General features: G+C 37.0%; 1 protein-coding gene across 3 annotated transcripts in view; it reads left to right on the top strand.

The window, feature by feature from the left end:
- LOC103487477 (uncharacterized) overlaps positions 1-15,162 on the top strand; it is a 54,153-nt gene extending 38,991 nt beyond the window's left edge. For all 3 annotated transcript variants that reach the window (XM_051081448.1, XM_051081447.1, XM_051081449.1), the window contains 5 exons: positions 3,711-3,847; positions 4,807-5,494; positions 6,076-6,188; positions 14,165-14,420; positions 14,596-15,162. In XM_051081448.1, the coding sequence (XP_050937405.1) occupies positions 3,711-3,847; positions 4,807-5,494; positions 6,076-6,188; positions 14,165-14,420; positions 14,596-14,871 (1,470 nt within the window). In that variant the 3' untranslated portion in view covers positions 14,872-15,162. The remainder of the gene's footprint in view (positions 1-3,710; positions 3,848-4,806; positions 5,495-6,075; positions 6,189-14,164; positions 14,421-14,595) is intronic.
- The last annotated feature ends 382 nt before the right edge of the window (positions 15,163-15,544 follow it).

Below are 15,544 nucleotides of genomic sequence, written 5' to 3'. Positions count from 1 at the left end.
AATAGCAATTTTTTTATGGAATTGTGTTTCAATGGTGTGATAGAAGTTTTGGAAAATAGCAGAAACCTCAGATTTATCGGTGATAAGGTAGACCCAGGTAAGACGAGTATGATCATCAATGAAGGTTACAAACTACCTTTTCCCAGATGAGGTGGTGACCTTGGAGGGGCCCCAAACGTCACTATGGATAAGGGTAAACGGTTGTGTGGGTTTATATGGTTGTGAGTGAAAAGAAACACGATGTTGTTTTGCCCGAATGCACACATCACAAGATAACGAGGAGACATCTATTTTAAGAAAGAGATGGGGAAACAAATATTTCATATACGTAAAGTTTGGGTGACCTAACCGAAAATGCCACAACATAAAGTAATGTTCAGAGGTGCTAAAATATGAAGATAGTAAACTAGTCGTAGAGATACTACTACCGGAGGTATCATCATTAAGTATGTAAAGTCCCCTTCTATGTCGGGCAGTGCCAATCGTCCTCCCCGACTTCAAGTCCTGAAAGCAAACAGACTCAAGTAAGAAAGTAGCTTTGCAGTGCAGCTCACGAGTGATCTTACTGATAGATAACAGATTGTAAGAAAGCTTAGGCACATGCAAAACATTCTGGAGGGAGAAACCGTCATAGAGGACTATTTGTCATTTTCCAGCAACCGGGGCTAAAGAGCCATTGGCTATCCGAATTTTCTCATTACCGGCATAGCGGGTATAAGTGACAAAGTGCTCCGAGAAACTTGTCAAGTGATCTGTGGCCCCCGAGTCCAAAATCCAAAGATTCGTCCCATCAACACTTATAAGGCCAAGGGACTGAGATATACCTAGTTGAGTAATGGCGTTTAGAGCAGGAGAGCTGGTCTGACTAGCAGTAAGGCCAATGGGCTGAGAGGTGCTGGCAGTCTCCGAGAAACTTGTCAAGTGATCTGTGGCCCCCGAGTCCAAAATCCAAAGATTCGTCCCATCAACACTCATAAGGCCAAGGGACTGAGATATATCTGGTTGAGTAATGGCGTTTAGAGCAGGAGAGCTGGTCTGACTAGCAGTAAGGCCAATGGGCTGAGAGGTGCTGGCAGTCTCTCTATGCCTTAAGTTCTGTTGCTCGTTGGAGGAGCATTTGTTACCTCTTGGGGGCTGACCGTGGAGTTTCCAACACTGATCCTTGGTATGCCGTTGTTTCTTGCAGTACTCACAGACGAGAATTGGTTTCCCATTATCATGGGTCAAGGATTGAGCACTAAAGGCAACAGAGTTAGTTATATAATTTGAAGGCACGTTATGAAGCGAAATTATCGGGTTCTTGGAATACATCGGTAGATCGGTCTGTGCCAAGGATGTACTAACTTAAAAAACAGTTCTCCTATAGGTTTGATTAATCCCGAGACCACGAACATATGGCTGTCCATAATTGGAGGGTGCTGATGACTCGCCCGCTTCAATCCCCGATCTGTTATGGTGTTGGTCAGCCCCGTTCCTATAGAAGAAAGGTTGCTGTAAATGGTCGACGGACAGATTTGTACTGCTGTACAGATTTGACAGTTTTGAAGGTTGCTGTCCGGCGGTGATGGGCGGCGCGTGCGGCGGCGGATGACCGGAAGGGTGAGATGGTTGGACAGGCGATGACGCGTAGAAGCGGATGGGATGGGCGGTGAGATTCACGGACGGCGACGCGTAGGCCCATGCGCCCGACAAAGGTGGTGCGTGAAGTGGTTTCTGGCCGGAAGGTTGCGTGGACGGCGGCGAGTGTTGGCCCATTGGATAGATTGGTGGCGTCTGAATCCGTTGGAGTAGTTTTTCCATGGTGGTGTCCACAGCAGCGGCGGTGGCTGTTTTGGTCCGGGTGATTCCTAAAATTTTTTCTAGGATTTCATTGTTGCTTCGCTTTGATACCATATTGAAAGCAATAAACACGAAACCGGCTCACGTAGAAACCCGAGAATCAGAAAAAAAAACCACGATGTTTTTAGTTTTATTATTTTCTGATATGAATACAATAGGTACAAAGGGAGAGAATAAATAGAGTAAAATAGGAGTAAGAAAGGAAAATATCTAGGAAATATTTAGAAATTAAAATCTTATATATTATTCTTTCCAAAAATAATTCTAATAATTCTAACAGTTTTAAACCTCATGGATAAGTGTTTTTTGGAAGATGATGCAATAGGAATAGGGTATTATGGTCAAATCCTTTATCAATTAGGATTAGATTATTTTTTTTAATTAGAATTAGGATTAGATTATTTTTTTTAATTAGAATTAGGATTAGTTTCTTTGGTTTATTAGGATTAGAATTAGTTTCTTTTACTAATTAGAATTATGATTAGTTTGCTTTTCCGTCTCCATTTAGAAAAAGATGATTAGTTTGTTTTTCAATTATCAATAGTCTTCTTGTATTCACAACTTTTAAACATTAATAAAATTCTCATATTTGGTATACATCAATTTAGGTGTCATACGTATGGTCTTTACAGTGGGTCTCAGTTTCTCGGATTAAAGGCACTCAAGAAAATTCTTGGAAAGCCATCCCTTCAAGTTTCACCTTCCTTTCTAATTTTGTGATTTGTTGGATATGCTCAAATACTCACGAGCGGTTCTTAACTAGGTATTAGTGTCCAATGTATTTTGTCCACTAGAACCATCTCTCCTATTTGTGGTTGTGCTTCTTCGATTAATTTTAGATCAACCATCATTAGTTGGATCTTGAGATAGTAGATCATTTTGCTTTGCTTTTTTTTTTTTGTTTTGTTTTGTTTTTGTTTTTTTTTCTTTTGCATGTGTCGGGGAGAAGGGGTATTTATTTTGTCTACCCAATCCTTCCTAATGCTTTTTTTATTAGCTCCTTCTTTCTTCTTTATTTCTAGCTGGGAAGTTTTATTTGCTCATGTACTTCTATTTTTTAAGTTTCAATTTTCGTAGAGTATTTCTAGCTTATGCCTAGTATGTATGTCTGTACTTCTCTTATTCTCTATCTCTGCGCAAACATAGGAATAGATCATTACTAAGAAATTGTTAACAGCTTTTATTTGATAACAAAATGGGTATCTGAATATGATAAACATGTTAGTCAACGTATGCTATTATGAAACTTGTTTCCATCGAGCATTTTTGTATCTTTCATCTGAATGAGACGTTTGTATCTTGTCCAAAGAGAAGTTAAATTAATCGAAATCACTAGTTATGTAAGAGTGAAATTATTCAAATTCACTCAGGTAGAGCTTTGACTACTATGTTAGCGAGTTCAGACTAATTGACATCTATGCTCCAACTTGAGGAGGAGTGTTGGAAATTAGGGACTAGTGGTGTGTTTATAGTCACAGGGGTATTTGTGTAATTTATTGTACCCTAGTTTTATCTCCTTTTTTTTAGGACTTATTATGATCTATATATATTCTTTCCTTTTGTATTCTTTTGATTATTAGAAAATAATAAGAAAGGCTTCTATCGTGGTTTTTTCTCCCTCTGCTGGGGTTTTCCGTGTATACCTTCTCTTCTCTCTTCTTTTTCAATATTTTCAAAATAAATACCTTAAGCAGCCTTCTGAAATGTGAAGAACTCTTCTAAAACGTACATAGAACTACTTAAAATGTAAGGAAAAGAAATTAAGGTGAAATACATCAGACATCATGGATGCATTTTCTAAAATAAAGTGTTAGTATTTCTAGTGTTTAAGAAATCCCCATTCAAATCATCCATTTTTTGAATCTGTATAGGCAGTTGGAATATTTGGGCAGAAAGATATCATGAGATTGGATCTTACAAAAGATGGAGTGCAAGTGGACAAGGCAAAAGTAGGACCTTTTGGCTCTATTCTTTTCGACTCTGCTGTTTCAGTATCATCCAGCTCAGAGTAGGTCCCTTGACTTTTCATTTTTATTTTTCAAACAATAATGAAAGCTGGGAAACTTATTTGAAATGCATTTGCATATTTCTAGTGTAACGTTATTATTGTCATAAAATTATCTTGGATAACCATTAACTTTCCAGTGATATTCTAAAATCAGCTTAGGCCACAAATGTGTGCAACGTTATGGATCCAAGCACGTAGAGGTTGATTGTTACTCCATAAAGGACAACTTTTCTAGTCCATTTTTTTCAACCAAAGGAATAATAGCAGATTTGTTAACAAAGTGAATTGCATGACATGGGCAATGTTCTCTCAACAGCATGGGGTTAAGTGGAAATCATATAATCTATATGCTGGAGTTAACCGTATTATGAGAAATATATTGTAATTTATGAAAATATTTTTAAAATTATATTTTTCTTGATTAGTATGCTAGTATTTTGGAATTGGTATTCTTTCTTTAATTAATTTTCAGCTGAAGGTAGATAATATATGCATTATTTTAATCAAATGGGAGTAGATAATGCATGCATTCTTGTAATCAAATAGGTATTGGTTCCTTAAATAATTTTCAACAGTGTGCATTCCTTAAATAATTTTTCCACGCAAGATTTTTGCTTGATTTGGAGTGCTTTTATCTTTTTAGTTTAGACGTTTATTTCTCTTCTATCTTTGTTTCACGTGGCATTGTTTTTTGAGCTTTCACTCTTTTCATTATGTCAATGTATAGTGTTGTTTCCTTTAAAAATAACAAAAAGATGGAAATTGATTTTTCACTGTTCGACATTTTCAAATTCAATAAAACCTTTTACCATCATTTCATCCAGCGTAGCTATTTGAATTCATATAGACTATAAAAATAAATTTAGTTTGGAGATATTCATCCAATTTAGAAGGATGTATAATTTGTTGATTTAATGAAAATTCTCTTTATACTTGGGTTTTCATGGTTTAATTTACAGGATGAAAACATGGGTTTTAGAATTTGTTGACTTGGGAGGTGAAATGAGGCGAGATGTCTGGTATGCTTTTATCAGTGAAGTTGTTGCTTCACATCAGTTTATACGTGAATACGGACCTGAGGATGATGACGAATCATGCTTTCACGTATATGGTGCTCATAAAGGAAAAGAAAGAGCTATGGCTAATGCAACGAATGGCATAGCTAGACTTCAGGCCCTTCAGTTTATGAGAAAATTATTGGATGATCCAATCAAACTCGTAATGTTTTCGTTCCTACAAAATGCACCCTATGGTGATGTTGTCTGTCAAACATTGGCTGTAAATATTTGGGGTGGGCCCTTGATGACAAATTTTCTTTTGGAGGAAAATCAGGCAGTTCAAATAGCAAGATCTTCAGATGAAGTATATGAAGGTGGTCATCACATTTTTGACATAGATGGAAGTGTTTACTTACGTAATTGGATGAGGTCTCCCTCCTGGAACACAAGTACATCTATCTCATTCTGGAAGAATCCATCAATGAAAGAAGGGGTTATCTTGAGTAAAAACCTTGTTGTAGCAGGAATGTCCCTAGTTGAAAGGGCAGCTGAAACTTGCAATCAACGATACCATGTGGCTGAGAAAACGCAAGCCACAATTGATTCAGCAATGATTAAAGGAATACCTAGTAATATTGATCTTTTCAAGGTTGTTTTTCAATATGACATTTTATCTTCCCTTCTCTGCCTTCCGAGTACCCATTGTTCTGCTTCTTTGTCTACATATATCCTTTTTGCTTATTTTACTTATTTTGTTTTTTCATTTGGATGTCTGAAGGTGCACACGACCAAGATTTCATATTTCAAACAAAACAACGTATCTTCAGTCCTGTAACTTATAAACTTGATAGCCAACATCCCCACTATGGCCATAGATGTGTCAAAATAGTTCTGGAATTTGCATTGGTTCTTAAAATCTATTAATTGTTATATCATTATTGTCTCTTTTGATTGAAGGTCTCTGACAAATACTATGCTTTTCATTCTTTCGTTCTTTCTTTCTTTATTTATGTATTTATTTTTTAAAGAAACAATCCTCTTCGTTGAAAAAATGAAACGAGACTAATGCTCAAAGTTAGCAGTTCTTAATAATACTGTTTTACTTATCTTCTGAGCATTCTATCAAGTTAGTTTTTAACGTATTCTGTATTGCATTGTGATGTAGTTTGACTCAGGAAAGTGTCTATGTGGTAGAACGTGAAAATTGTATTTTTATTTTGCATCTGGCAGGAACTTTTACTTCCTGTAACCATGATAGCCAAGACTTTTGAGAAACTTCGACGTTGGGAGCAACCACACTTGTCCATTTCCTTTCTTGCAGTATCATATACTATTATCTTCAGGTATAATTTCTTAGAAATATCATTTATAAACTTCAACAATTTTTTACTTGTGCGATAGCTAGCTCCCTTAAATTGCCCAAAAGTTTTGGAAACCCATATCACAAATAGGATGTGATCTGCTAGGAAGCATAGACACTATAATTACACTAACACTTAGGACACTCTGACACTTGGTAGACACCTATCGGACGCTTGTTAGTGCAATAAATGCACTAGACATGTGTAGAACACTCGTTAAGTAGACTAAAAAGGCACATATATAACAATAATAATAAAATTTAAGCATAGGCATGTCAAGGTCGATTTCCAAGACTCTTTTTCCATAATTTTTGAGCTTTAGTACAATGAATGAACAGATTATCAATATCTTCAAGAGAGGATTTGCATGAGATGCACCATTGAGGAGAAAGACAGTTGCTTGGGTTCCTCCTTTGTAAAGCATCCATAGTGCTACTTTGATGAAATAATGTCCATATGAAGAATTTGCACTTTAATGGAATAGAGGAGCACCAAAGATTTTTGTAAGCTTGTGAGTTGATGTTATCAATGTTGAAGTTTGATTCCTCAAAAAGAGGTTTTTTCGCTGGTGCAATTGAAAAATCCCCATTATTGTTGGGCTTCCAGAGAGGCTTGCATGGACCATTGTTGGTGTAAACAGTAGGGAGGTTCAATTTTATAGAACCCCAAGTGATTTTCTCTCTGTCATTAAGGGATCTTCTTGGCATGAAATCTTAGTCACTGACGTTCTCCTTCCAAACCTCTTTTATTGAAGCATTCTGATGACTTGATAGAGCATAGAGTCTTGGAGCTTTTATAGAAAGGGGAATGTTGTTACTCCAATTGCTATGCCAGGAAGACAAGTTTTCCCCATTGTTTGGAATCCAGAAGATTTTTGAATCGAACCAATCCTTTCCTTTTGTTATAGCTCTCCATGGAGCATTTGAGCTGCTGAACCTCTTGCTGTATTTTGTTATAGGTCCCCCAAAAACCTCTTGCTGTATTTTGCATCAATAACTCTTTTCCATAATGCATCATGCTCTGTTTGATAACGCCATATGCATATAGAAAGCAAGGTAAGATTTGTGTCTTCGAGCTTTGTAATACCGAGGCCACCCCATTCTTTTGGGGCAGTACTTAAATCCCAATTTATCAGGTGAGAACATCTGTCTTTGGAGGAACCTTTCCAAAGAAAATTCCTCCAATGTCTTTCAATTTCTTTATACACCTTCTTTGGAGTCTTGAAGGTGGATAGTTGGTAGGTAGGCAAGCTTGACAAGGAAGATTTGATTAGAGTTAGTCTACTGCCCTTGGAAATATGGTTGTACTTCCATTCGTTTAATTTCTTATTGGATGTTTTCTGAAATATAGCTCTAAAAAGAGTTTGAGTTTGGTTTATCCCCTAAAGGGATTCCCAGGTAATTGACAGAAAGAAACTGATTTGTGTATCCCTAAAGGTTGGCAATGGCAACTCTGGAAGCACTTGCTGAAGGAACATTAATGGGGCTAATTGTAGACTTGGCCAGGTTGATTTTCAAACCAGAAGCAAATTCAAAAAGGGAAAGGGCATTCTGTAGATTCTTTAGGTAGACACCATTATCTTCTATAAATATCAAGATATCATCTGCAAAGAGTAAATGAGAAATGCTACAGCTGTTGTTTAAGAGAACACCTTGGATAGCACCTCTATTTTCCAGATGATGAAGTAGCCTACTGAGGTAGTCCATGGCAAGCACAAAGATGAAAGGTGAGATTGGATCACCCTGTCTTATGCCTCGCGATTTGATTCTCCCTGTTGGTTTTCCATTTATCAAGACTGAGAAGTTTGTTGAGCTGATACAAGCCATTATCCAATGTCTCCATTTAGATGGAAATTCCTTCATCTAATCTTATCAGAGGCTTTCTCAATGTCCAATTTTAAGATAAAACCTTTGGTTTTCTTGGATCTCCAGAAGTCTATAGCCTCATTTGCAATAAGAATTGCATGAGTAATTTGCCTTCCTTTGATGAAAGCCATTTGGTTTTTATGCATCAGTAATTTGCCTTCCTTGGATGAAAGCCATTTGGTTTTCAGCCACCATATCTGGGAGGGTCTTTTTGAGCCTATTTGCAAGGACTTGGCAATTATTTTATACAAAGAGGTGGTAAGGCTGATTGGTCTGTAATCAGAGGGATAACTGCAACACTCTTTTTTGCCAATAAGAGCAATGAAAGTATTTCTAACGTTGTTGATCATGCAGTTGTTTTGGAAGTCAAGCATAACAGCCATTAAATCTTCTTTCAGGATGTGCCAGCATTTTTTGTAAAAGAGCGTAGGAAAATCGTCTGGCCCAGGAGCTTTGCCATTGCTCATGGACACGATGATGTTACTAACTTCATCAATTTCAAAAGGCTTGCATAGTTGACTTTCATGCATGTTATTTAGAGGCTTCCAATCAAGATTAGAGATCCAAAAAGTTTCATGATCTTCCAAAGAGTATAGGACTTTGAAGTGATCTACGGAAACCTTTGAAATAGAATCAGTAGAGGTTTAAGTAGCTCCATTTGTGTCTTTGATTTCCTTGATCATATTTCGCCTCTGGTTTATAGAACATATTAAATGAAAAAAAAACCATATTTTCATCACCCTCCTGGATCTAGTGTTGTCTAGCCCTTTGAATCTATAATTGAGCTTGCTTTGTATCTATACTGAGCTTAGGGAGATTCTCTTAGAGTGATGGATCTCTGTCATGGAGTTTTGAAGTTCCATTCTGTTAATCAATTCAATTTCCTATAGAATCTCCCTTCTGTTTGAGGCATGAGTTGATAAATTCTTTGCTTGCCAGTTTTTAAGGAGACTTGCCAAATGTTTGAGCTTTTGAATGAAGGCATAACCAGGGTAGCCTTCTTGTATTGTGTTATTACACCACTCATGAATGTTTTTAGTGAAGTCCTTTTCTTTAAGAGATGAGTTGTTTAGCCTAAAAGGACAAGGACCCCAAGCGATTTGCTGTGATTCCAAAATGATTGGGAAGTGGTATGATATTGTTCTTTGAAGAGTCCCGGAGAACAGTGGTTTGAAAATCAGCTCCCAATTTTTTGTATAGAGGAATCTATCCAGCTGAGAAAAAGTGGGGGAAGCTCTGAGATTTGACCAGGTATAGGCATTATTTGAGAGAGGAGGATCAATAAGACCATTCACTTGGATAAAATCATTGAAACTCTCCATATTTCTTTTGTCAAGTTTCTTTGCATTTGTTTCCAATCTCCACCTCACAATGTTGAAATCACTGGCCAACATCCAATTAGGGAGACTGAGAGATTGAAGTTGTTTTAATTCATCCCAGAAGTTGACTCTATCTTTATTAGAAGAGGGACCATAGATAGATGAAATCCACCAACTGGTTCCATCCAAGTTCAAAATGTTGACAGAAAGAGAGTGGTTTTCTTCCTTATACGAAGCCACTTTGAAATTAATGTCGTTCCGAAGAATCAATATTCCCCCAGAGTAGCCATTTGAGTTTAGACTTGGGAATTTAACACCAGCTTTGTTCCAAATAGATCTTAAGTTGAAAGAGCTAGAAATGTGCAATTTTGTTTCTGTTACAATGACAAGATCAGTATCATAAGAGGAAATGAGATTTTTTATTTGGGCTCTTTTTGAGGGAGAGCCTAACCCTCTAGTGTTCCAACATAAAGACTTCATTTGAAACTATGATCCCCCAATGGCTCAATGCCTAAAATATCCACATTTTCCATAGACACATTCACAGAATTCAGAGAAGTACTAGTATAGTCTAAAGGATGTTTTGGTGACAATTTGAGTTCATTTTCCTTTAGCCAATCAACAAGTTTTGCTTTGAAAGCCTTCTCCTTAACCTCCTTGCTATCAGAGCTGTTCCCTTCAATTTCTTTTCCAATGTCTTCTTCCTCTTTGACATCTTCTTCCATAGAAATCCTTTCAGTGTTGCTGTTAGTCTTGAGTGCAGTAGCTTCTGGTGCCTCCTCTTTACTTGTTTTTGTTGGCTTGTCAGTTTGCATCAAATTCCCATTAGAGTATTGAAGAGTTTCCAATGTTGAGAGTGGCCCAAGATCCACCATTAAATTAGTGGAGTTGTCATCCTTACTTTTAGGAGGAAGGGGATGAACCTGGTTCTCATTATTGCTTGCCTTAACTCTTTTGGTTCTGTAGTATTTCTTCTGATAGGATTTATTCTGGTGATCTTTCTTGACAACCGAACCTTCCTCATTGGTTTTTAAAACCAACGATTTGCAATTAATATTCAAAATCTTCCTTTTTGAGTAACCAGAACCGTGGGAAGTATTTCCACTCGGAGACAAAAAGGAAACTTTTCTCTTTGAAGTACGTTTGGATCTTTTGGAGCAATGACTCAGATCTTGCTCATTAATGGACATAACTGCTTTGCCTTTCTCTTTCCCTTTTTCTTCAGAAATTTGATCAAAAGGATCACACTTTGAATCAGATGAGCTGTCTTTCTTGGCCAAAGTGTGATCCGAATTTGTAGTCTTGTCAGATCTTTGAGTGTTGATTCCATCCTGATTCTTAGCTATGGCCGGAGGAACAACATGTTTTCTGATGAAGGAAAATGCTTCTGCTTTGTGGTTGTGTTCATCAAATTCATTAGCAGCTTCAGTTCTGAAGGATCCATGGAAGTTGACATTCCTTTCCACAAACCATCTTCCATCAAGAGGGGGAACAATGTATATGATAAATTCTTTGCCTTGATCATCAATGTAGAGTGTGGAGGCAGGGACAAAGCCAGAGTAGTTATATCTAACCGTCACTTCCGCATCAATCAAGTTCTCCATCTCTATAGTCTCCCTAGCCACAGCAAGGAAACCACCTCATGTGTTGCCAATGTTGACAAATGTGTTGTAGTTCCAGAGATGAAGTGGAATGCTTTTGAACTTAAGCCATCCTCCATAGCTAGAAATAAGAGTTTGGTGGGCATGGATGTCTCTGTATTCCATCTTTCGAATCTCACATAATAGTATCCAACAGTTGTCCAAACGTTGGTACTTTTGTTGCTACAGAGAAGTTTAGCATCTTCTGTGGTTAGGGATAAAATTGCTTTGTCTGGTTGGAATGGCTTGTAGGAGAATTCCAATTCTGTTTGTCTTTTCAGAGTAAACATAATTCTACTCCAGTCATCATGAAAAACCTCCTTATAGCCACCATTGTTTTATCATTATCGAAAGCCTTACCTGATAGAGCAAATTTTTTAAAATCTGCCGTTGAGCTCCTTCTAACTGGAACTGTCATTTGAGTTTAATCTGTACTTCTTCCTACTGTCATCTTCACTGCTATCAGAGAGTACCTTTGCATAAGACTTCCTTGAAGTATCTGTATCAGATGAGGAAGAGTAGTGTGCAGTCATGTCTCTTCTGATTTCAGAACGAATCCTTTGCACTGTTGTTATGCTTGAAGGAGATCATTGCAAGAAAAGTTTTCCAACGAAATTTGTCAGGACCTTCAGGTATAAGGATGCTGCATTTTCTGCCTTTGTTGTCGATTCTAAAGATTTCAGTTGCGATGCCTGACTCTCTTTTGTTTTTTGTCTTTCTCACCCACATGTAGTTTTCCTCATGCCTTCTTTCGGTGAAAAAGTGCTTTGATGTTGAGTTTCAAGTAAAGAATTGAAGCATTTCCTTATCCAATCCAGGGTATCAGGAGAAAATCCTTAGAGAATGACTTGTGTTGACAAACCTCAGTCAACCACATATGTAAGAAGCTTGTCTTGCTGTCCAAAAAAAGAATATATTCGTCTCAATTTGGCAGGTCTTAGGAAGTTGCTTAATGAAGGCCATGATGTAACAAAAGAGCAAGAGAAAAACTAAAAGGAAGAAAGGAGTTACCTTATTTGGAAAAGAACTGCCGGCTATAACGATGAGGAAAAGTTAGAAGTTGACTTGAAGAGGGTAGTTGGGATTAGATGCCTTCAATGAACTTACAGTGGTAGTTCTCCGATCTCTCCAAATGTGGTAACTTCAGACTTTAATAAGCCACCTGCGATCATTTTACCTTGTAAAAACTGGGAATTTATGATTGAAGTGGTAGTTGAACTGCTACTCTTTCAATAACTAGACTTCAATAGACTTGAAATATTGCAGCTGCCGCCTGAAAGAAAGGGGAACATGGGAGAAACTCTCTCTCTAGTCTCTCTCATCTCTGTTATTGTTGTAAAAAAGAAAAAATTGGTCCAACTAATGTGATTACCACTACACCACAGCAACTTCATAATTTTTATAAATATAACAAAACAGTAGACTAAAAAGACACATATGTAACAATAATAATAACTTTTGAATGTGAAATACATCAAACTAAGTTCATTGGATTTACATTTCTTAATTAGAATAAAGGGATCCTGAGTCAGTAAAGGCGAGAATGAAGTTCTACAGGCCTCCCTTGGTTTGAAGTCAGAAAAACAGAGTCTTCGGGCCTCCGTTTGTGCAGCAGAAAAACAGAGCATATCCTCAGGACACAGGCCTCCCTTGGTTTGAAGTCAGAAAAACAGAATCTTTGGGTCTCCGTTCATGCAGCAGCAAAACAGAGGATAACCTCAGCACCTCAGAACTTCCATCAATCGAGTATTCAGAGTTCTTCCTACTGGGTTCACAAGAATAATGAGGTTTGCGTGGAATATTTCAACAGTCTATGGATCATTTTTAGGCTCTTTTTATGTAATGAATGGAAGGATACTGTTAAAACTCTAGAGGAACACTTTCAAGTGAAAATCAGCATCAACCCTTTATTTGTGGATAAGGCCTTAATTTGTCTTTCACGAGGGAATTGGGAAAATATGAGTGAGACTCCCGGTAAATGGCAGCCTTTTGGGCCCTTCCATATTCTAGTTGAAAAATGGAATAAGTTTAAATATGGCAGGCCAGAAGTTACATGAGGGTTTTGGAGGATGGATATCAATCAATAACTTACTGGAAAAAGATGTCTTTGTTGCAGTTGGGAATTACTTTGAAGGACTTGAGAGCACCAATGTTATTGACGAACCTACAATCATTCTAAATGCTCTCTTTATTAAGGACTTCTCAAATCCGATTGACCGAGCAAGAATAGGTCAAGTTTTGAAAGATGAAAGCATAGATTTGATTGTCTGGATTGGGATTTTTTCACTTTGTATGTTTCAAAGCCAGGCTTCTCAAGAAACCCTTATGCTGACTTCATTAGCAAGTGCGTTCAAGTTTTTCCGGTTGTAGATCCTTTCTGATCCGTCCTCCTTCCACAATAAAATTGAAAGAGAAATTCAAATTTGAAGGGAACATGATTGAAGAAGATGAAGAGTTTCTTTTACAAAGGATAAAATTGAGAGTTCTATGCATGTCTAATGATCCATAGACTGAGCTATATGTCAACATTTAATATCTTTCAATTTTTTTTATTTTTATTTTTTATTTTCTTATTTCAAATTTAACACAGTCTGAGAATGGTGATTTTTAAGCAAACGCTTCTCTTTCATGCACATCTACAAGTGCTTCTTTTAAAGTGCTTTGAAATGCTTTTACATTTGTGGACTTTGTTAGAGGACCGAAATAACTATGAAAAGTACAATTCAATGGTACTTTACCTAACCCGCTCAGACAAAATTAACTCATCCTTGAACTATCATGTTAACAATGATTACAACTTTAAACATTCTCTTTACTCTTTACTATGTCAGCTCTGGATCTTCTATATAGCTCTGGATCTTCTATATAGCTCTGGATCTTCTATATATCGTCCAGGCATCTAGAACTTTTTGGATAATAATTGCCTTCCCGTTCTCAACATAGTTCTTTGATCTAAGAAAAGAATATATTTGCCGCATGGATGCACAGTGGAAAAGTGCATGTATTGCCAATGCAATAAAAATTGTTTGGCTTAACTAATTTTATTAGTACTTATGTTTCCCTCGTCTCTATTTCATCACTTGTAAGAAGCTGATATTACACTTGTTGGAGCTGATATGTTGACTCTTTAACAGAAACTTGCTATCATTTGTATTTCCTACAACATTATTGATGGTGGCCGCTGGAATGCTGACATTGAAAGGACTCAAGGAGCAAGGTCGTCTTGGTCGATCTTTTGGAAAAGTAACTATCCGTGATCAGCCACCTTCTAATACCATTCAAAAAATTATGGCTGTAAAAGACGCCATGCGCGATGTAGAGAACTTTTTGCAGAATCTGAATGTGTCGCTCCTGAAAATCCGTACAATTGTACTTGCAGGCCAGACTCAAGTACGTTATACTGTTGAACTAAAGCTTTTCTTTCTTTTTTATTTTTTTTTTTCCTTTTTTCCCTCACTGGTAGAGTTGAAGAACATTGGTGGTGGAACAGCTTCCCCATGAACATGGAGTGTCTTTCCTTATGGAATGGAATTATTAATTAGCTTGATTGAATTCTTTTTTCCAGATAACCACTGAAGTTGCACTGGTGCTGTTGGCTTCTGCAATTATCCTCCTTATTGTTCCTTTCAACTATGTACTATCTGTGCTAATATTTGATCTCTTCACACGCGAGCTTCAGTTTCGACAGGAAACTGTAAAGAGATTCATGAAATTCTTGAGAGAGCGTTGGGATTCTGTGCCTGCATCGCCTGTAGTTGTCTTACCATTTGATAATAATGAATTAAAGTCATCATCAACTGAACAAAAAGAAGCTGAGCAGCAACAGAAACCAAAAGCTTAGAGTAGTGTCAATTGTCTTCAGTGCATAAGAACTAGAATGTTAATATCTATACAAATAGGGTTTTTTATAATGCAAATTCCCTCTTGGAAAGGGTAAAAAGAAAATCAACTGCCTTCTTGGTGCTGGTAGTGCTTTCTTTGTTTGGCAAATTGAAGAAAGATGGTGTCGATTAATATATTTAGCTCTCAAGCCCTTTTCCTTGTTACCTTAGGCTGTAAACTCTGATTGGTATTCATTTCCACTCCTGGAAAACTTACAATAAGAATCTCTCAAATTGTTCGGAACTGTTAATTAATTCTGTCGCTCAATCAAAATGAAAATATGTACTACGGTTGAGTTGAAGCTGCAAAGGACTAGAAATCCTCATATTTTCCTGGTGATTCTGATGAAATTCGTCTGGCTTCCTATTGCATATTTTCCCAGGTACAACTATTTTGTTAATCTGTTTAATGAAAATTGAAAAGCATCTCGGACTGGACTTATTTTTATGCATCCAACCAAATTATCTAACTGTAGATTGTCACATGACAAATTCTTCCGACTTTTCTAAAATATTTTAATTCATTGTTTATGTGCATAATTAGAGTGGGATGCATAATGATAGATGCATCCTTCTTGTTTAGATCATTTGGCCCATATCGTTCGGTTTTGATCATGTAAAAATGTTTTACAG

This window comes from Cucumis melo, chromosome 2 (assembly GCF_025177605.1).
Source record: "Cucumis melo cultivar AY chromosome 2, USDA_Cmelo_AY_1.0, whole genome shotgun sequence".
NCBI classification, from domain to species: Eukaryota; Viridiplantae; Streptophyta; class Magnoliopsida; order Cucurbitales; family Cucurbitaceae; genus Cucumis; species Cucumis melo.
The sequence above is the reverse complement of the archived record's forward strand: the minus strand, read 5'-3'. Positions and strand labels throughout refer to the sequence as shown.